Consider the following 19,410-nt stretch of genomic DNA (forward strand, 5'->3'; position numbering starts at 1 on the left):
AAAGAAGATATAAAAAGAGCATGATTGGAACGTCAACTGTTGAATTGAACACGAAAAAACAGTCTTTTATTGTGAATTCCGAGGACTCATTAAAATTTTATCGAATCAACTCGATTATCTGTCTCATTTGAACCTCTCTTGTATTTTTATGTCAAATATTTCGCCGCCAGACGATCGTTTTAGAGCTTTCAAAGCAATTTTATTTACAGAAATATCGCAGTCAAAGGCACTGGACAGGATCACCAATCCAAAAGCATTTTCCATCGGAGCACGAGCATTTTCTCCAGGCATTTTTTGGGCGATCAAGCGTTCTGCCTAGCTTGCAATTGAGGAGGCAAAATGAGTTTTCTTCTGAACCATGGGTGCATTTCGGTCGCCGGAAGTTTTTGTCAAGTTGTTCTTCCAAATGAGCGCAGCTTTTTTCAGGATCAGAAAATTTTCTCTTACAATGGATTTCTTTTATCAATATTCTGATCCCATCGCTGAGAAGATTGCTTATGACCGGTGGCGAAGGCTTTTTTCTCCGCCCTTCGAGTCGATTTGAAGTCTCGGGCTTTTGAACCGTGCCCCCAAGTTTGACACATCCGATTGACTGCTCACGGCTCCAGCGACATTCGCCAGATTTCTTGCAGCGGCATTTTTTCCAGTTTTGTTTCGGTGATTTGGTTTGAGAGACGTAGCCTTGTGGGCATTTCAAAAGACATTTTGATCGATCAGCGTAAATTCCTGAAGCGAAAAAATGATCTTTTTCTTCAAAAAAAAATTTTTTTCTTCTTGAAAAAATTCTTACCACTTTCACATTCGAATTCTCCGACAAAATTCTCTTGACTAATTTCTGGCGCATCGCAAAAACTCCCTGTTTCCATCACGATCCCTCTTTCTCCACCAGAACCAAAGACCGGTTGACATCGGATATTTTCTATGTCTGCATTCCATGCCAATCTTTTAGTGCATTTGACGGCTGATCTTGTTCCTGAGGGAAGAGAGAAGCCATTGTTGCAGATGATTTGGCAGCGGGAATTGGCAAAGTGGCCATTTGGGCAGTGGAAAAATCCGTTTTCGAGATTTTCTTTTTGCGATTCAAACAACTTTTTACCCTTTTAAAAAATTATGAAAAGATGAACCGAACCTGGAAGAGCGCATCCCTCCTCATTTTCCGCCAAACACTCCATTTTCAACAGAGAAGATCCTCCTTCCATTATCAATTCTTCCTCGTTTCCGATTCCGTTGAAAAGCTCCGTTTTCACGGCGACTCTAGAATTTTCCCACTTACAGAAATCACCATCCAAGCAGTTGCAGGTGACCTTGGCATTCGCTGGTTTATCAAGACGGTATCCTCTTCCGCAAGAAGCGTAGCACGTGACCCCGTGGAGAAAAACGTCACTTTCGCAAGACCAGTTGAAATTCGGGGAAAGATCGAAAAGGCGGCAACTTTCGAAATTCAGTGATGAAATTTCTAGCTCCCGAGCTTGCTCGATGCTGGAGGTCGATGTTGTTGTTGTTGTTGTTGTCGATTTGTTGATGGTTTGATGAAGAGTTGTCGATTGGGCTATTAGAATTTGAGTTGTTGTTTGTAAAGCTGGTTTGGGGAGAGATTTCGATTCCCAGATGCACTCGTCACGTGGAAGCAGAATGTTCCAGTATTGTTGGTAACAGGAACATTTTGCTATTTCGGTTTCAAAAGAGGGGATAATTGACAGACATTTTAAACCATTTGTCTTTAATATTTTTGAGGTACCCGTTAATCAAGAATATGTTATGATAATTATTATTCAAATTTCTTTTAATAAAGTACTATAATAAAGTTATTTTGTCGTCGTAAGGTTAACTTATTTTCTAAGTTTGCGAAGTAAATGAAGCTATTACACTATATTTTTTATCTTTTACGTTTACAATTGATTTGAATAACTCAGATACATTATTAAATTAGATAAATTATGATTTTTTTAAACGTTTTAATCTAGAATCAACAAATTATATGATATAAAATTTATATCGGATTCTTTTAGTGCTGAATTAACGCTTCTCATTTTAAGAATTTCTGAATGAAATTAAATTTTGAAACCAAAGCTTCGAGGAGAAAGTCCTCATTTTCTCCGTTGCAAATTGTTCTATGAACCCAGTCCTCACCATCGCAGTCAAAATTTATCCCCTCGGAAAAAGGCTCTATCAAGCAGATTTTTTGTTGTGGTTGTTGAATGTGCCTGGCTTTGGCGACATAATTGACGAGTTTGGCTAAAGATGATCCGGCGAGCAAAGAAGTTGCGAAGAGTTTTGCCATGAAAAATTGGCAAAATTGAGATTCTAGAGCTCTGTTTTAAAATTTCTCTTTTTGAAAGGTGAAAATCGTAGTTAACTTTTTCACGTTTGAATGAGGATTGGGATCTTTCTCGTTTTGGAAAATGGGAAAAAAAGTGTATTTTGGCAGCGCCACCGAGGAGAAAGTGAAAAATGATCCAGCGAGACTAGTCGGATTTAACTGACGCAAGGAGAAGATCTTTTAGAAAGCTGCAAATTGAGTCAGATGGGAAATGCAGCCGGGAGGGGGAGACTATAAGTCTTTTCGAAGAAGTGAAGTAAGTTTATTTTAGAAGTTTCTGGAATTTATTATTTGACTAACTGACTGCCAGAAGCTCGATTTCTTGACTGAAGATGGAGTATCTGATGAATCATCAGTAATGATAAAAATATTGATTTGATTTCACGAATTTATGAGAAAGAAAATTCGATAAGCGAATTCTCAGCTTTCTTCCTGATCATTTTGAAATGAATGAAAGTTGAAGTCTAGAAAAAAATTCTTTCGCAACCGGCGCTTTTCGAGATTTCATTTTTTTTCATTTCCAGATTGCGAGGAAGCGCGTTTTTTGCGCTGACGCATTTCAGCATTTCGATTTTCGCGAATTCGGAAGATGAATTTTGAAGAATTTCTGGAGTGGATTCACAGGGAGCCAGAGAAACTGACAGGAGCGGCGAAGAGGAAGAAGAAAATGAGACCAGCGGACCACTTGCACAACAGATTGATTGATTTGCGGGAATGGGTTTCAATTTAAGATTTTCCGACTCAATTTTTTATTGATAATTTTCCATGAAACCCGAAAAGAAAGAGATGGAGAAAAGAAACGTCAGCGAAGAGGACAAAATGAGAGAATATCGGCGTCAATTCGACAATTATAGCGCTTGTTCGGAGCACTTCAGTAGAGTCTACAATTCGGCACCTGTTTTTCATCAACATCCAGATCCCGACGGTTTCGGTATGAGTGAAGGGTCCCTTTTTTTTAAAACTGATTTTAGTTCCGCCGCGAACGCCATCTCCGAAAAATAAGCGAAGACGAAAACATAAGAAAATGCAAAACTGCAAAATTGAAGCAACAATCGACATCACAGGAAATTCAAAAAACCCATTTTTCCTACCAAAATATGTTTTTTTATTGAATTTGAAAAGATGATCAGCCAAAAATCGAACCAGCTGCTGAAAAGAAGGCCGAACCAGAAAAAGAACCAAAGAAAGAAGAAAATGAACCGAAGAAAGAAATCAAAGAAAGAGGCCGAAAGCGGAATCTTCGAAAAAGGGATGAAAAACCGGAGGAACCAGAATTGACGGAAACAGAAAAGATCTTGAACAAAGTCCGAGAGCACTTTGCAAGTTTGAATCCACGAAGAGAAGGAACGGGTTCCATTGACTCGATTTCTTGCTTTCATTTGCTGTCAGAGAATCGAGAAGCCGCGTGTGGCTTTGAGCCAAAACGAAGAAAAAGCCGCGTTCTGAGGTCGAAGTATCAAGCGGCTTCTAATTGCCGTTTTTTCGACTCAAAATGAGCCCCTAAAAAGAAAAACTCGACGAAAATATTCCCGAATTTTCTGGACTGGTCATAACTCCACAGCTTGAAGCGCGAGAAGACGAAATTCCCGGATTCGAAGCTGAGCTTGAAATGAGTCACGTGGTTTCGAAACTTATTTTTTCAAATTTAAAAATTGATTACGAAATCACATGATAGAGAGGAAATCGAAGCAATGAAGAACGAAGTCGAAGATGACGGGTATGAAGTTCCCTCTCCTTCTGGAATCAATTCTCGAGCGTTTTTGGAGGAGGATTCCGAGTCTGATGAGGACGAAGTGGAAGAACCGGCTGGTGGAAAAATTGGGCCGCTGGAAGATCAGCCGGAAAATGAGCACATTTTGAGAGAGCTCAAAAGGATCGGGATTTCAAATATTTTTATTAGAATGAGACTTTAAATTTAAAAATTTTTAATTTTGAAACGTCCAATTCGAAATCCTGAAAATAGAAACCAAGAACGGCTTTCTTTGATGGCAAATGAAGTGAAAGAAATCGAAGACATCAAGAACATCAGCCTTGAAGATAAACCAGAGCTTCCCTGATTCTCGAGTCATTTTCCCTCGAACTACCAGTTATTTTTCACAAAAAAAACGAACCTGCCAAACAATAAAAAAATCTCATTTTATGCTGTTTCGGATTTTGGTCTTTATTTCCAGCAGGAGTCAGCAATTTCCAGCGCCGGGGCGATGTTTTTGGGATGAGATTTCTGTAATTAAATATTGATCTCAAAAGTGGTTGAGTTTCTTGAACCTGGTTTTGGAAGCCAAATCAGCTTATTGCCAGATCTGTCAAGGGAAAATGTTTAATTGTCAGAATTTCAAGGGATTTTTGGAAGGGCGCGAAATTTCTCGTTTTCAGGTTTTCTAGAGAAATAAAAGACTGTCTTTTGTTACATATTGCATATTTAAGGGTATCAACAACGATTTTCCACCTTTGTTATTAACTTTAAGGGTATCTATTCCTTTTTCAAGTTTAACTTGAAGAAACAAAATTCGATTTAGAGGATAATCCACTAAGGTTATCATTTTTCAAAAAAATCGTAAACAAAATCAACCGCTCAAACTGACAATATTTATTTGCCACAGCTTTTCATTTTGCGCGCTGGGAAAAAAGTTGGACGAAACTGACAAACCCTTCCAGTCTGTTTTCATTTCCTCTCCTTTTTTCGAGACGATGAGATTAATTCCGGTAAAATCATTTACTGTCTTTGAGAGATTTAAAAATTTTTTAGACGATAGTGTTGGCGTTTGGCCTTGCCGAAGCTCTAGAAACTCATCGAGTTGCCCGAGCAGCTCATCACTTCGGACTTGGAGCTCATACAAACAAGCCTAAACCTTCGAAGGCGCCAAAGGAAATGCTCAAATTAATATGAAAAAAAAAAGAAATTTTTTTACCAAAGAAGTCGAATTTTAGCATCTTCCGTAGCCCCCTAAACCATCAAAAGCCCCAAAACCACCAAGACCGCAAAATTCAAACAACAACAACAATAATCGACCAAACAACCAAGGCGGCGGCAACAACAACGATCCAAGATGTGATCCTACCTGGAGTCAGAAAAAATGCACAAGAGCTCGGTTAGATTTTATTTCTAACTTCCAAATTCTATTTATTTTAGCAAGCGATTCGAAAAACGGGAAGAACGACGACGAAGACGAGAGCAAAAGCTCGCAAACCGACCGGGCAAGGGAAAGTAAACTGATTTCTCTACTGATGAATAAACATGAAATTCAAATTTCGAATCTTTTTTTTTTCTAAAACGGGCAGGCAGTCATTCGGGGAAATTTGATAACCAAGCGTGCATCAAAAGAAGGATAAGTCGAATTCAAGATTCGGGGAGAGATTTTTGCAAGGAAAGCAGATTTTTCGGGAACATCGATTTTCATCAGAATCTTTATTTTATATTTTATATTTTTCTCACTTAAAAAAAGAGCATTTTACGAGCATCAAAAAGATCACCATGTTTCTCAGGCAGAAATGCGGAAACATCAAATTTTTGATATAGCGGCTTCTCTAGAAGTTTTTCTGACTCTTCCCAAAGATATCGCGGTAAAAGACTGCTGCAGGAAACCGTTGCAAAAAGAAAAAAATTCATACTTTTTCGAACGACTTGTCTCATTCAAGAAGTTATTGACAATAACTGAACTTATATTTCGATTTGTTTATAATATTAATTGTTAAAGATGGCCACGCCTCTTCAAAATGCACAAGAGTGCTTGAAATTAATAAAAAATAAGAGACCTAATACCTGTTTGCAACCGCAAGTTCAAGTTTCAAATAATTTAATTTCGAGAAAAAAAAAGCAGGCAGCGTGAGAATTCTTCAATCTGAATCATTTTTTTCCAGACTCCCGACGGATGTCCAGCTCCTTACTCTCTATTGTCTATCAGACAGCGACGAGACTTCAGTTGCATTCAGTATCGTGGAGATCGGACACAGTATCGTCTTCAGGATGCATGAAAGCATTGTAGAAAGTGAACGCGGAAAAGCCAAGGAAGAGAATTCCTCCAGCAATATTCACTGAAAAAATAATTTAGAAGGAAAAGAAGAACTTACAGTAAGTTATTTTAATTTTCGAGACGACGAATTTTCCCAGAATGACTGCCAGACCCACGCAAGCAGCATATCCAAGGGAGCATCCGATGAAAACCATAAGTTGAGCACTCGGCTAAAAAATTATTGGTAAATAAGTCTTTTTGACTAGAAAATTTACATTTGTCGCGGCCAAACTGATCGTTCCAAGCTGAGATTTGTCGCCCCATTCGCCGAGAAAAGTCAGCAAAAAAGCCTTCAGGAAGACTTTGTTGACGCAGATTCCGAGAGTATTTTCGGTCTTCTTCAAACAGCCAACATTTTGATTAGCTGTGTCGGATGTTTGCGAAGCCGCTTGAGATGGGCGACGAGAATTGCTGATCATTTCCACGGAAACTTCTGGGTCATTTGGATCTTCGCTTGTTGAAGACTTTCGGAAACGAACTGTAATTGACGAATCATCGTTGCCTCCCTCGCTCAACTCATCCGCCGCGTCCTTCATTTCATCCGATGCCTTCAAGCCCCTATTCTTGTACCCTTCGTAAAACATCTGAAGTCCAAAAATGGCAAAAAGCGCTCCAGCCGCGTATTGAACGTAATTTTGCGGAATGACGGAGTGTTCGAAAATCATCGCCAACGCGACAGAAATGCCAGTCATGCAGACAAGCCCAAGCCAGCAACCCATGAAGACAAGGACACGACTGTACTTCATCGCCAAAATACAGGCGACGAAGAAGGTTTTGTCGGCGAATTCGGCCATGAGGATCATTCCAAAGGAGAGAAATAGCGCCTCGAAAGCGTTGGCTTAAAAGACGATCAGACTTTCAAGACTGGACTTTGATTGGCTGTCAGTACTTTATAGCTTTTCTTATTGGTCTATTTCAAAACTTACGCTCTTCGAAATCGTCATCGCAACCGGGGAGCAAAACCGCTTCTCTAGGAAATCTGGGGCGATTTTCATCCAAAAACACCATTCTTTTTTGCCCTCTTTTTGCAAGGCACTTGTTTGACCTTCTGAAATTTTGAAATCCCACCCGCCGGAGCAGACCCGTGAGCAAACATCAAATAGTCTTATCTCCTGCTCAAAATGCTGAATGTTATCTGAAGTCAAACTATCGTATGTTGCATTTTTCTGATGTAACAGTCGACTCAGAATATTCAAAATAAATATAAAATATTTGATATGAAATAAATATTTAAAAAAAAAATCTAAAAATCAAAAGAAAAAATTTTATTTTAAAAAAATTAAGAAAAAATTTTAATTTTGAAATAAATTTTTTTATTTTAAAAATCCGGCTATTTCGCTCTACGACCGTGACGCTGATCGGTTATCCCATTAAATACCTTTTTTATGCGGCAATTCATAGTCAACGAGCAAAGCAAAACAAAAGAATTTTACATTGCTCGACAATTATTCTTGTCGCCGATCCGTTTCAAATTGACAAGAGAAAATGAATGGATACGGCAATTATGAACATGCTTAGAGCAAGCGTATTTTCAGCAGTGTTTCTGATTTTGATCGGATTTGCCGTTTTACAACTCGGCAATGAGGATAAAAAGCTGACAAGAAATCATAAATTAAACGGAAAACAAAATTGGAAGATAAATAAAAATAAACAAAAAATCGAAGAAACCAAAGAAAAGAGAGCAAAAAATGAGAAAATTAAAAAAGAAAAAGAAGAAAAAAGGCAATGATTTCAAAATAAAGGGAAAAAAATTATTGCTAATGATAAAAATTTTTAAAATCGTCAAAAAGACAACAACAGAAAAAGCTCCAAAAACAAAGCGAAACGCTCAAACTCAGACCGAAAGAAAAAGTCCTCTTCAATCCCGTGCCCCGATCGTCTCTAAATGCGGCAAAAGAAATGAACGAGCGGCGCGCCGCCAACTTAGATAAATTCATTGAAAGTGGGAAAAAAGTTCGACTGCCAGATGTGATCATCGTTGGCGAGAAAAAATGCGGCACGAAGACGCTCATGACGTTTTTGCTGGAACATCCGCAGATTTGCGGATTTCGACAAGAGGTGCATTTTGTTAATACTGGAGGAAAGGGATCAACAAATGAACAAGCATTTACCCTTACCCCTCGCGGCCTCGCCCTTATCCTAACCTTAAACACAAGCAATAATAGTCTTCTTATAATAAAACAAGTAATGGGAACCTAACGACCGGACTCTTTCCTATGAGTTTCCTATTTGGGAATTTTTATGAATATCGTCTTTTATTGCTGGCACTATTCTTACCTCCTTGACCTTTCATCTTACATTATCCCAACAACAGAAATCGTGAAAGACCTAAAAGCCTTGCTTGGCCACTATTCTTCCATCAAAAACAACAAGTCGCAATTTCTCATCGCGAAAACAGGTTTCGCTCTTTTCAAAGCCTACCTGCCAACCGTTCCGCAGAACAAATTGAAGATGATAGAAGAAAAATATCTGACTGAGACGTTCGAAAACTGGAAGAATCGAGTCGTTTTTGTAGATATTGTTTGTGACCCGGTGAAGAGGCTTTTGTCCGATTTTCAGCACTACAAAGCTGAGCATCCGAATGCGTTGAAAATGAATGATCATAAATTTGGAAACAAATCGGAATTTTCAGTAAGTTCTTTTTCGTTTTTTCAACCCTAGCCCTCCCCCTTTTCAAGGAAATCAGCTTCAACCAATTCGTCAACACTCGCATCAAAAAACACATCAACCAAACCGACATCGCTCGAAGCATCATACGAACATCGACTTACAAGTTTCCCAGAACCCTTCTCAAAAGTTTTCCTTCCCAACTAGTCATTCTCGACGGCGGTGTTCTTCAAAAAGAACCGTGGAAAGAGATGAAACGGCTAAAAGAAAAGCTGAAATGGAAGGGTTTATTTTACGAAGGAAGATTTGGAAAAAGGGAAGATGGATTTTGGTGCGTCAAGAAGGATGTTCATTTAAATACGAAGGAAAACTTGGTTTGCATGCCGGAATCAAAGGGTCGATCGAAACATGGGAAAGAAACCATCTCTCCCGCGAACGAGAAATTTTTGTACAAAGCATATGAACTATCCAGCAGAGCACTGGGAAAAGCAACAGGGAGGAATTTTTCTTGGTTCGACAAGTTCTAGCGCTTTCTGATAAAAAATGATTATTCGACCTTTTTTCTTCAATATTTTTTAAAAATTATATTTATTTCTTCTCTTGCCTGAAAATCTTATTGAATAAAAAAAAATTTGATAATATTATTTCAGTAAAAAAGACTTGAACCAATAAAATTTTTCGATTTTTTGAATTTTTTTTCTGAAATCTTATTGGTTGAAAATTTGTCCTATTATCAAGAAACCCTTTTTCTACTTTTTTGAAAGAAAATCTGGATTAACTTTGTTTCAAATTGTCTTAATCCCTCAATTTCGGCCGCAGGCATGGTCAGATGAGCATAATTACGCTGTCTATTTTTCCTTCAACCCCTCCTTGTTTAGCAAACAATGGCGGAATCCGATGAAAAACGCTTAAAATCGGCTAAAACTAAGTCATAATCTCTTAATCAAAGTCTTCCATTCAAATTGTCCATGTTGCCATGACGAGGTGCTCAATTCTTCAAGTATTTTTCGAAAACCTTTAAGAGCTTAAACTAAAGCCCGGTGGGCATGGTATTCGTTCAACCAGGTCGAACGTACTAGGCCTGGTTGACATTCCGCGGTGAACGTTTTTTTTTCTTCAAACTAGACAGTGGATAAAGAAAATATTAAACTTTTATTGGACAGTTTTTCCTGAATTCAGCGGTTTTTTACGAACGCATTGACAGTCTTTCTACAGCAGTGACCTAGATTAAAAGAGAACGGAGGTCTTCAAAGAAAAACTCGATGACAAATAAGGTAATTTTTCTCCAAGCTTCAAAATTTATCAATTTTTATTTATCATAAAAAAAAGGATTTTAAATCGCAAAATTGCTTTTTTTGAAGAACAAAATTTGGGATGGCGTCTGGAACCGACAAAAAATTTCGACAAATTTTGCGTCGGCGGCTACTTGGCTACTGATTAGCCATCGAGCCGAATCCTGGCTTCTGATTGGTTGAAAATTTCCACGCAAAATTTGTCGAAATTTTTTTGTTGGTTCCAGACACTTCCCCCAAAATTTTGATCATTTTTCGTTTTATTTTCGAGAGTCTGTTCTTTTTTCTAACCACTTTTCCCAGGTTGGAGATTCTAGCCAAGGCGAAGCCTGGGGAAGTCATATCGAGTTCATCCTCTCTTGCATCGGCTACTGCGTCGGCCTTGGAAATGTCTGGCGCTTCCCCTACTTAGCTTATGAAAACGGAGGAGGGGTATTCTTCATCCCTTATTTTTTGATGCTGTTCCTCGTCGGAATCCCACTCTTCTACACTGAACTTGGCATGGGCCAGTTTAGCGGAGAAGGAACACTTGGAGTTTGGAAGTGCTTGCCAGCGTGTAAAGGAAATGTTCAAGAAACTTGAATGAAAAACCAACCGGGCGGAAAATAACTTGATTGAACCTTTTTTGCTCAACAACGCGTGAAAAAATATTCGATAATTCCGGCTTATCATTGTTTTAAAAACATTGAAAAAGGTCTTGGCTATGGGATGATCCTGGTCTCTTTCTACGTGATGATCTACTACAACGTCGTGATCGCCTGGTCGATTCACTACCTCTTCTCCGGAATGCAGAAAATCCTCCCCTGGACGAAGTGCAACGAGTGGTGGAATACTGCAATCACAAAGGTCAGTTTACAACTCCCGTGAAATGCCACTAAAATTTTTAATTCAAGGGGCAATGCGCTATTACCGCCTCTTTGAGCGAGAATCAAATGAACTGCAAAGCAAACAACACCGACGAATTCGAAACGCTCTTTTGGAAACTAAACGACACTGTTCGTGATGAATGGGCACCGGTGCTCGTGTCCAATTACTCGCTAAGCGAGGACGAGATTGATCAAGTATTCAATGTTTCCACCAAAATTGCTTCTTCCGAAGAATATTGGTTGTAAGTCTCTTTTTTCGATAACCATAAAAAAACCGTTTTCCCCGGTTTTTGGGGGGTTTTTCGGGGTTATCGCTCCTTGGAGATTTTTCGGACGCTGATTGGTCGGTTGACCGGAAACTCGATTTTCATTGGTTAAAATTTTTTTGCTCGATTTCCTGAATTTCAAATCTATTAAACCTTTTTAAGCCGTCGAGTTCTACGAGTTTTCGACAATTCAACTGATGCTGGAGAGCAAGTGTATGGTCTTGGAAACAACGGTGCTGTTTTGGGAGATCTGGTCGGATGCAACCTTTTTGCTTGGATCCTTGTCTGTGCTTGTCTTTGCAAGGTTTGTTGAAAGACTTGGCTCTTCTTGACCTCTTTTGAAGGGTGTTCAATCGGTCGGAAAAGTCGTCTACGTCACTGCTACGTTTCCCTACTTGGTTTTGCTGATTCTCGTTATTTTCGGAGCGACACTTGAGGGCGCTGGAGAGGGCATCAAATTCTACCTCAAACCGGACATCGAAAAAGTAGGCGAAATCAACCCTTTTCTCTTAAAAAATCTTGTAAGCTTGCTGATCCGAAAGTCTGGTCAACCGCCGCTTCTCAAATTTTCTTCTCTCTCGGCGTCAGCTTCGGCGGCTTGATGGTCATGGCTAGTTACAACAAATTCTCAAATAACATTATGCGGGATACTTTTATCGTCGCTCTTGGAAATTGCTTCACTTCGATTTTCGCCGGCTTCGGGGTTTTTTCTTTCCTCGGGCATATGGCCGTCAAGTAAGACTTTTTTCGAGATTGGATAATATCTTTGCTCTAGAAATTGCATGTCCGTGGATTCCGTCGTCGAATCTGGCCCTGGTCTTGCCTTCATCGCCTATCCTGAAGCTATGGGTTTGCTTCCAGCATCTCAGCTTTTCTCAGGTTATATTTGATAACAAAAACCCTTTTAAAGCCAATTCTAGTGCTATTTTTCATCATGTTGATCACCCTCGGCCTGGACTCCCAATTCGCCTTCGTCGACATCCTCATCGCCGGCGTCCTCGACGAGTTCCCGAAACTCCGGTACGGCTGGAAGCGACTCCTGACCGTCAGTTTCTTTTGCTTCCTCGGTTTTCTCCTTGGCTTTCCGATTTTGACCAACGGTGGACTCTACTGGTTCAAATTTGTGGACAACTACAGCGCTTACTATGGCCTGCTTCTCTTGGCTCTTTTCTTGAGCTTGAGTGTCCATTTTGGATACAACTTCATGTCCGAGCCATTCAGATTTTTGGAGAATATGAAGGAAATGAATGGTAAGACGGATTTTATTTATCGATTTTACTCATTTTTTAGGAAATATGAATGTGATCCTGAAGGGGTACTTCTACAGCTGTTGGTACTTGCTCACCCCTGGAATGATCATTTTTATCACTGCCATGGCATTCAGCGGCTACGGCCCGATTTGGAGTGGGGATGGAAAAGAAGTTTATCCAGAGTGGAGTAATGGTCTTGCGATGACCATGTCGATGAGTCCGATTATTGTCTGCGTTCCTTACTTTATCATCAGGTATGAGAAAATTTCAAGTCCAATTTCTTACCTATCTCAATTTAGCGTGATAATGACAAAGGGCAAGAGCCTAAAACCGACCGATGATTTCAAATCAAAGCAAGAAAAAGAAGGCGGCGCAACAACTCAAGACTCGAAATTCTAGCTCCGCCATTCAAAAGAACGCCTTCTAGAATATTTCTATTAATTTCTCCACTTTTGCAAGTTCCGAAACGCCACTAATCCTTCTAACAAAAATGTGCTAACAATTATCTTCTCGGTTTATTAAAATAAACTTGATTAAAAAAACGTCAATTCAAAATTCTAGCGCTTCGTTTTCGACAGCGCCTTTTTCCGAAAATTCTTCATCTTCGTATTTTTCGCTTGAAGTCATTGCATTTTGCCTATTCAAGGTTTCTTTTGTCAGTCCGGATAAAATCGTTCCTAGAAAAGCTCGAGCATTTCAAGTTCTTATAATTATACCGAAGAAAAGAAGACCAATGATGATTAAATTGGAGATAAGCACTGCGTCCTTGTTGATTTCAGCTGTCAAAATCGCTTAAATCGTTCAATTTTCAACCAAAAAATAGAATGCTTCTGGACCAATGGTCCTATGCAAAAGCCTTAACCCTGAGTAAAGATTGAACATTTTCTTGGCAACCGATTGTAAGCCCCATTGAAAAAATCCCGATGAAGAAATTCAGCATTCCAGAGCTGGTGCACTCATCGATCGGATATGTCAGCTCAGCTGCATATTCAAATCCGATCGGAAGATATCCGGTCATGAAGAATCCCAGTATCGAAATGAGAATATAGTCAGTTGGAATACTATTCAATTGTTTTTCGAAAATTTCACAAAAGAAAAATTCAGTTGAAAAAGCACAATTTCTTGAAAGATCTAAAATTCCCGCAAAAGCAGCAAATGTTCCCAAAACGCCAATATAAGTAATCATCGTCACCAATTTAAACTTTTTCGACGCATCGAGCGCCAGTCCTCCCAAAATCGACCCGACCAATCCGGCCACGATGAAGCAAAGCCCCATCCAGCCAAACAGCGTGTCCTTCTCGCTAGTCGATAGACTCGAGTCTTCAAAACTCGGCCCGAGCAGCTGCGGCAAAAGGGTTGAAATCGCGTAGTACGAGCCGCCATTAATGCCGTATGAGATCATCAGAAAAATGTAAGAACGATTTTTGAGCAGATCACTGAGGGCTTTTTTGTAGACTTTGAGGGCATCCTTTGATCCGTGGTTTTTTGTGATATTTTCTGCTCGACGAAGAGCCTCAGCTTCAGATGGTGGTCGATCTGGCTCGTTTCGGAAGAAGACAAGGATGGAGAGAAAACTTATCGCGCAAAGCCCAGTTCCAACAACAAACATCAACAAAATCTGCTTCCCAACATCTTCCACCGTCTTCTCCGCCGCGTCCGAATATTTGGTCGTGTTCGACCAATCTTCAGGTACGACCCCATTCGGCCAGTATTCTTCTGGAGGGCCGGGAACAAAAGCTGGAGGGAGAACGAAACCAACAGCGACCCCAAGTTGATTTCCGAAGACACCGATGGAAGTTGCGGTTGAAACCTGGTTTTGGGGAAACCAGACGGAGGCGATTCGAGCGGGAACTTCAAGGAGAAATGGCATTGTGCAGGCGACGATGAATTGGCCAGTGACTGAATGAAGGAATAGGTCTTGCCCCGAAAAAGAACTCATAACTTACAGGAAAGCCACCATAAATCGGGCTGAACAGCGCAGCATTTGATCACATTTCCGAGCAAATTGATAAAAGAGCCGACGAGCACAAATCTTCGAAGAGTCGTTGTTTCAAGAAAGAGCAAACAAGGAACCATAAACAAGACCATGTTGGAGCTGAAAGAAAGTGCCGTCCAAGATATAAACATTTCAGAGGTCTGGTAGTATTCGATGAAAATATGAGGAATAATCGTGTACTTTTTAAATATTTCAAAAAAATATTTTTTGTGTAAAAAAATTCTTTGAAATTTTGAGAAATTTTCCTGAATCCAAGCTACCGCATTTGTAAAGCTGAAAAAGGCAAAAACAAGGAGGACAAGCCATCTTCTCGGAGTCACGGAAATCTCTGTCATTTTGAAAATGCGGTCAAAGAATCAAGAAGTGCAAATAGAGGGCCGATTATATTTTGTCTCTGTATATTTGCCGGATTACTTTCGATCTTGCAAATTTGGCTTTGGATTAAGCTGCTGAGATTTTTGCTGACGGAAGAGTGACCTATTTTATCCGTTTCCTTTTTTTGTTATTTTTAAGCTCAATTAGGCAAACAATTAAAAAAGAGTTTTATAATCGCTTTTTTGCTGATCATCGGAATTTTAAATTGATGACAAATTTTTGGCTTCCAAGCAAATTTGGGTTAAGAAACCCCGTATCAGAAATCGTGAAAATGAGGCTCTGAAATTAAAGTTTTTTTCAAAAACTATCATAGGTAGACCATTTATTTCAATTGCTTCCTTTAAATCCAACCCTCGACTGCAACCGTTCCCCTTATGATTATCTCTCGAGCTCAAACTTAAGGTTATACAGGCCGTTAAAGGTAAGGTTGCTAAGTGAAGGTCTTTTTGGTCTAATTGAGGTATACGGTATACCCTTAATTTTTTTTTAACGGGGGAGGTATCGTTTTCTTATTTATTTTGCTCAACATTTTTTTTAGTTGTTAGCAATTTGTTTTGTCCTAAAAATAGACGGTGAATTATGATTCATAATTTATGAAGCAAGCATCTCCCTCTAGCAAATTGTTTATAGTCATATCACCAAGAAAAAAATTCTGTTGGCGGTGGTGCACCAAAAACGTGCGCCCCGGCACCACCACCAATTACAAACGAGGCGTTTTTTTCCACTAAGACTCGATCTCGCTAAAAATAATCAACTGGGAATCAAAAATAAGAGAAAATTTGAAAAATGCGCGGAGAGAAAAAATGATATTTCATCGAATCAAGCGGGATTGCTCGACGGTTTTGCTCTTTATTTTTGCCCTGTTTTTGGTTTCTTATGAACGGGTTAAATTCGATTTAGCAATTTTGAGTCGTTTACGTTTATGTTATCAGGGCTTACACTTGTTTTTCAAGAAAGAGCCTGGCGAGAACCTTCTTTTTCAATGAATTTTGAACCCGCAAAAACAGTTCGACGAGAGAAAAGTCCGCCACCACCGATCAGCTGATGAAGATTTTGACCCTTCAGATCTTGAAAAATTCTTCGAAAAGCAGAAGAAGCACGAAGCACATGAAAATGTCCACGTGAGACATCTAGAACCCTTGGTCCCAAAAAGAAATTTCCAGATTTCATCATCACAGGTAAAGCAACTTTCGATTCCCTAATTCTCACCCCTCAGGTGTTCAAAAATGCGGAACAACAGGCCTCCAAAAGTTCCTCCAGGGCAATCCGTTTCTTCTTTCCGCCCCGGGCGAAGCGCACTTTTTCGACAGCGATGAAAATTATGCCCGAGGCGCGGATTTTTATCTGTCGATGATGCCCAAGGCGAATGAATTCCATCACGTGTTTGAGAAGACTCCGAGTTATTTGACGCTGAAGAAGGTGCCCGGAAGAATAGCGCAGTTTAAAAAAGATATTAAAATTATAGGAAAGGTTGAGATCTTAAAAATAAAAGCCTTCCCGCTTTCCGAAAACGGATACTTTTTCTTCGACCCAAAAAAGCCATCCTCTGCGATCCTGTAAAACGCGCCCTGAGCCACTTCCTCCACGTCCACGCCAATAAGATCAAGATTACAAAGAATGCAGAACGCAAAGAAGTGCATTTCGACCCAGACGTCACCCTAATTGACGTTTTAGGTAGGCCGCCGCTTGTGCCCGCAATCAAAAAATTAATGCTCACAGGTGACATTTTCAGCAAGAAATCAATCGATTATTTGAAGTCGGATAAGTTCAACCCGCCAAAACATAAAGCAGCTAGGGCGGAGTTTTGGAAGTAAGTCACGAATTTTTTTTTTTTGAATTTTTTCATTGATAATGTCAAAATTTTTAGGTTTTTGGAAAAGCACGAAGACCGAAAACCGCACAACTTCGTGACCCGCGGCGCTTATGCGTTCCACATAAATATTTGGAAGGAATATTTCCGCGACGATCAGATGCTCTTTATCAGCGGTTCGGACTTGGCCGCGAAGCCAGCGCAAGTCGTCATGAAAATTCAGGACTTTCTCGGAGCGCCGAAGATTTTGAATGAAAATCATTTTGTTTTCAACAAGGTAAAACGCCTTTTACGGCCGCTTTTCAAGCTTTTTTTTAATTAAGACATCCGGGTTTTACTGCCTCCAAAGTCCAGGAAAACACAAGCCGGATTGCGTTGGCGCCCATAGTGGCGGAAAAGGGCGTTCGAAGACAGCTTCTTTGTCGGAAAGCACCACCTATCTTCTCAAACGCGTCTTTGGCCTCGTCAAATACGATCTTGACCAGGCGCTGAATACGACTGTCAAATTCTAGCTTTTCTTCAATATTTCTTTTTGTTAATAAATATTATTTATAAACTGATACGAGAAATTTATTGAATTGAAGAATATATATTTCGCAGCAGGAGCAATGATGTTTAAGCAGTTTCTCTTACAAACTTGAACTTGTGCCCGAAAACTTCCGTCAAATCGTCTTCTACTGATTTGAAGATTTTCGACAGGACTTGTTTCGTTTGAGGCGTGAATTCGGCGTTGATGCGTTTTTGGGAATCATTGACGGGGTCGGAAATTGCGCAGTTTGGCACGTGATCTGATGATTTTCCATGAAGGCAATACCAACCTGAAGACAAGGGTTGAATAGAAGGGTTGAAATGAGTGAGGTTTTGAATTTTACCAGAAGTCTCGTTTTTGACGAAGGAAGAAATGTTGATCAGCTGGTCTACATCTGCGAATTCTTGGACCTTATTCAAGACTTTCCACGGCTCTTTTCTGAGGTCGTTTTCGTTCAGGATCAAGATTTGGTCCCGTGGAAAGTACTTTTCATCGAGTTATTATGGTTTTCTCAAAATACAGTCCAATGAAGAATAATTCAAATGAAACTTGATTATCAATTTGAATTTAAATTTTTTCAAGATGGTCAAATTTTGTTGGAAAAATTATGGTTTCAAGCTTCGATCAATTTCACAAAAAGAAAACTCGTTTCCTTGAACCAATGTCGAATGTGATATCCGTATGCGCCGCGAGTCAAGAAATTCGCCGGTTTTCGATCTGAATTTTTCGCGGTTTAGATGACATTTTGTAAATTGCGGATTTGCGCCGTACCCGCGCCTACCTCCGTTTTGGTGCAAGTATTGATGCAGCAGATCGCGCACGTCCTCGGTGTTGAAATCAGGGTCGTTTTGCATCATTTCGACGACGACGGAAGGGAATATTTCTTTGATTGCATCCATGAGGCCTTCTTCGGCGGTGGTGGCGGTGAAGACGAAATTTCGGGGAAGAAGGTGTTCTTCGCCGTTTTCCATTTTCGTGCTTTCCGCAGGAATAAAAATTTTTCATATTATATTATATTATATTAATAATTATATTATATTATATTATATTATATTATATTATATTATATTATATTATATTATATTATATTATATTATATTATATTATATTATATTATATTATATTATATTATATTATATTATATATAATTTAAATATTTTAAGTGCAGAAACATTCTTATCCTAGCCTTTCTGCTGAAAAATAGTGCGCAAGAGCTCTAGAAATCGGATCGCAAACGAGGATGACGATTTTCATCGACGAGTCGAAATCATACACTCGCCCAGGAACGAGTTTTGAAGAAAAATAGCTGAAAATGATAATTATGGAAAATCAAGAAAAATCCAACCTCGGAGTACTCTCGAAAACGCGATGATAAGGGTAGACCTTAGGCATCAGCGACATGTAATATTCTGGACCAGATTTGAAATGCTCCATGTTATCGAAGTAGTGCGGGTCTTCAATATTTGTGTGAACAAAATAAGGGTTCCCATGAAGATAGTGTTTCAAAACGTTGGTTCCGCATTTTGAAGCGCCGACGATCAGAAAATCCGGAAATCGACGGTGTTTTTCGTACAATTTGTAGTCCTTTCAAACGTTAAAAATAAGGCGAAAACGAGGCTTTTGTTTATTTACGATTATTCATCTTATGAGCATAAAGGGCTATCCAATTTGTCAGCTAGAAACATAGCTGAAAAGAAGAAAAAAACTATTTTTCCGCGCCGGATCGAGAGGGATTTTCCCCACATGTTATGATCCTAAACATTTGTCGCCGGCTAGCGCGGCCGCATGAAATAAAAAAATAGGTAACGCGATCCTGTGATTGCTTCGCTAAAAAATCTTGTCCAAGTTCTCGCGAATGTCCGGGGCGAATATTTTCGCGGCTTTTCTTTCGCTCGATATGTTCTTCGTTGAGAATTTTTATTATATAAAGGCCTTTGAAAGGGGTTTAAAATTAAGGGTATCGCGGTCTCATTAATTTAGCAATAAAAATTATCGGCTTTTTAGCTTTAAAATCATTAAAGTTCTTATTTTAAAGCGTTATTTTACTTAAGACACATTTTTAAATAGTGGAGGGTATACCCTTAGTCGT

At 39.4% G+C, this 19,410-nt stretch overlaps 8 protein-coding genes and 1 long non-coding RNA gene across 9 annotated transcripts; 5 read left to right on the forward strand and 4 right to left on the reverse strand.

Annotated features, from left to right (window-relative positions):
* Positions 1-192: 192 nt before the first annotated feature.
* Positions 193-2,281, reverse strand: LOC145711535 (uncharacterized). The gene is made up of 4 exons (XM_081789226.1): positions 2,066-2,281; positions 1,130-1,718; positions 791-1,069; positions 193-726 (listed from the first exon to the last, which is right to left on the reverse strand). Exons 1-4 carry the CDS (start codon positions 2,279-2,281, stop codon positions 221-223), a joined length of 1,590 nt encoding a protein of 529 aa, XP_081645352.1. The 3' UTR covers positions 193-220.
* A 598-nt stretch (positions 2,282-2,879) lies between these two features.
* Positions 2,880-3,446, forward strand: LOC145711536 (uncharacterized). The gene is made up of 3 exons (XM_081789228.1): positions 2,880-3,038; positions 3,107-3,251; positions 3,292-3,446. The coding sequence occupies exons 1-3, from the start codon at positions 2,910-2,912 to the stop codon at positions 3,444-3,446; spliced, it is 429 nt and encodes a 142-aa protein (XP_081645354.1). The 5' UTR covers positions 2,880-2,909.
* A 1,545-nt stretch (positions 3,447-4,991) lies between these two features.
* Positions 4,992-5,567, forward strand: LOC145711234 (uncharacterized). Its single transcript, XM_081788964.1, has 4 exons — positions 4,992-5,023; positions 5,067-5,184; positions 5,259-5,409; positions 5,451-5,567. Exons 1-4 carry the CDS (start codon positions 5,009-5,011, stop codon positions 5,527-5,529), a joined length of 363 nt encoding a protein of 120 aa, XP_081645090.1. The 5' UTR covers positions 4,992-5,008; the 3' UTR covers positions 5,530-5,567.
* A 514-nt stretch (positions 5,568-6,081) lies between these two features.
* Positions 6,082-7,370, reverse strand: LOC145695777 (GDT1-like protein sll0615). The gene is made up of 4 exons (XM_081772796.1): positions 7,257-7,370; positions 6,546-7,168; positions 6,389-6,500; positions 6,082-6,352 (listed from the first exon to the last, which is right to left on the reverse strand). Exons 1-4 carry the CDS (start codon positions 7,336-7,338, stop codon positions 6,237-6,239), a joined length of 933 nt encoding a protein of 310 aa, XP_081628922.1. The 5' UTR covers positions 7,339-7,370; the 3' UTR covers positions 6,082-6,236.
* A 1,278-nt stretch (positions 7,371-8,648) lies between these two features.
* Positions 8,649-9,534, forward strand: LOC145695778 (uncharacterized). The gene is made up of 2 exons (XM_081772797.1): positions 8,649-8,961; positions 9,009-9,534. Exons 1-2 carry the CDS (start codon positions 8,782-8,784, stop codon positions 9,462-9,464), a joined length of 636 nt encoding a protein of 211 aa, XP_081628923.1. The 5' UTR covers positions 8,649-8,781; the 3' UTR covers positions 9,465-9,534.
* Positions 9,535-9,986: 452 nt separating this feature from the next.
* LOC145695780 (sodium- and chloride-dependent glycine transporter 1-like) lies at positions 9,987-13,284 on the forward strand. Its single transcript, XM_081772798.1, has 11 exons — positions 9,987-10,211; positions 10,533-10,780; positions 10,913-11,075; positions 11,123-11,337; positions 11,524-11,665; positions 11,706-11,846; positions 11,888-12,096; positions 12,137-12,240; positions 12,282-12,611; positions 12,652-12,865; positions 12,911-13,284. The coding sequence occupies exons 1-11, from the start codon at positions 10,200-10,202 to the stop codon at positions 13,008-13,010; spliced, it is 1,878 nt and encodes a 625-aa protein (XP_081628924.1). The 5' UTR covers positions 9,987-10,199; the 3' UTR covers positions 13,011-13,284.
* On the reverse strand, positions 13,161-14,942 carry LOC145711537 (choline/ethanolamine transporter flvcr2a-like). Its single transcript, XM_081789229.1, has 5 exons — positions 14,868-14,942; positions 14,558-14,786; positions 13,506-14,510; positions 13,328-13,402; positions 13,161-13,288 (listed from the first exon to the last, which is right to left on the reverse strand). The coding sequence occupies exons 1-5, from the start codon at positions 14,940-14,942 to the stop codon at positions 13,161-13,163; spliced, it is 1,512 nt and encodes a 503-aa protein (XP_081645355.1).
* Positions 14,943-15,785: 843 nt separating this feature from the next.
* On the forward strand, positions 15,786-17,304 carry LOC145711538 (heparan sulfate glucosamine 3-O-sulfotransferase 4-like). Its single transcript, XM_081789230.1, is given in 6 exon segments — positions 15,786-15,813; positions 16,199-16,527; positions 16,530-16,656; positions 16,702-16,792; positions 16,850-17,069; positions 17,116-17,304. Coding segments are annotated over 6 exon segments (984 nt in total).
* A 615-nt stretch (positions 17,305-17,919) lies between these two features.
* On the reverse strand, positions 17,920-18,292 carry LOC145695577 (uncharacterized). Its single transcript, XR_014133753.1, has 2 exons — positions 18,103-18,292; positions 17,920-18,038 (listed from the first exon to the last, which is right to left on the reverse strand). It is a non-coding gene; the product is annotated as an uncharacterized LOC145695577 (long non-coding RNA).
* Between the last annotated feature and the right edge of the window lie 1,118 nt (positions 18,293-19,410).

This window comes from Oikopleura dioica, chromosome 1, assembly GCF_907165135.1.
Source record: "Oikopleura dioica chromosome 1, OKI2018_I68_1.0, whole genome shotgun sequence".
NCBI lineage: Eukaryota > Metazoa > Chordata > Appendicularia > Copelata > Oikopleuridae > Oikopleura > Oikopleura dioica.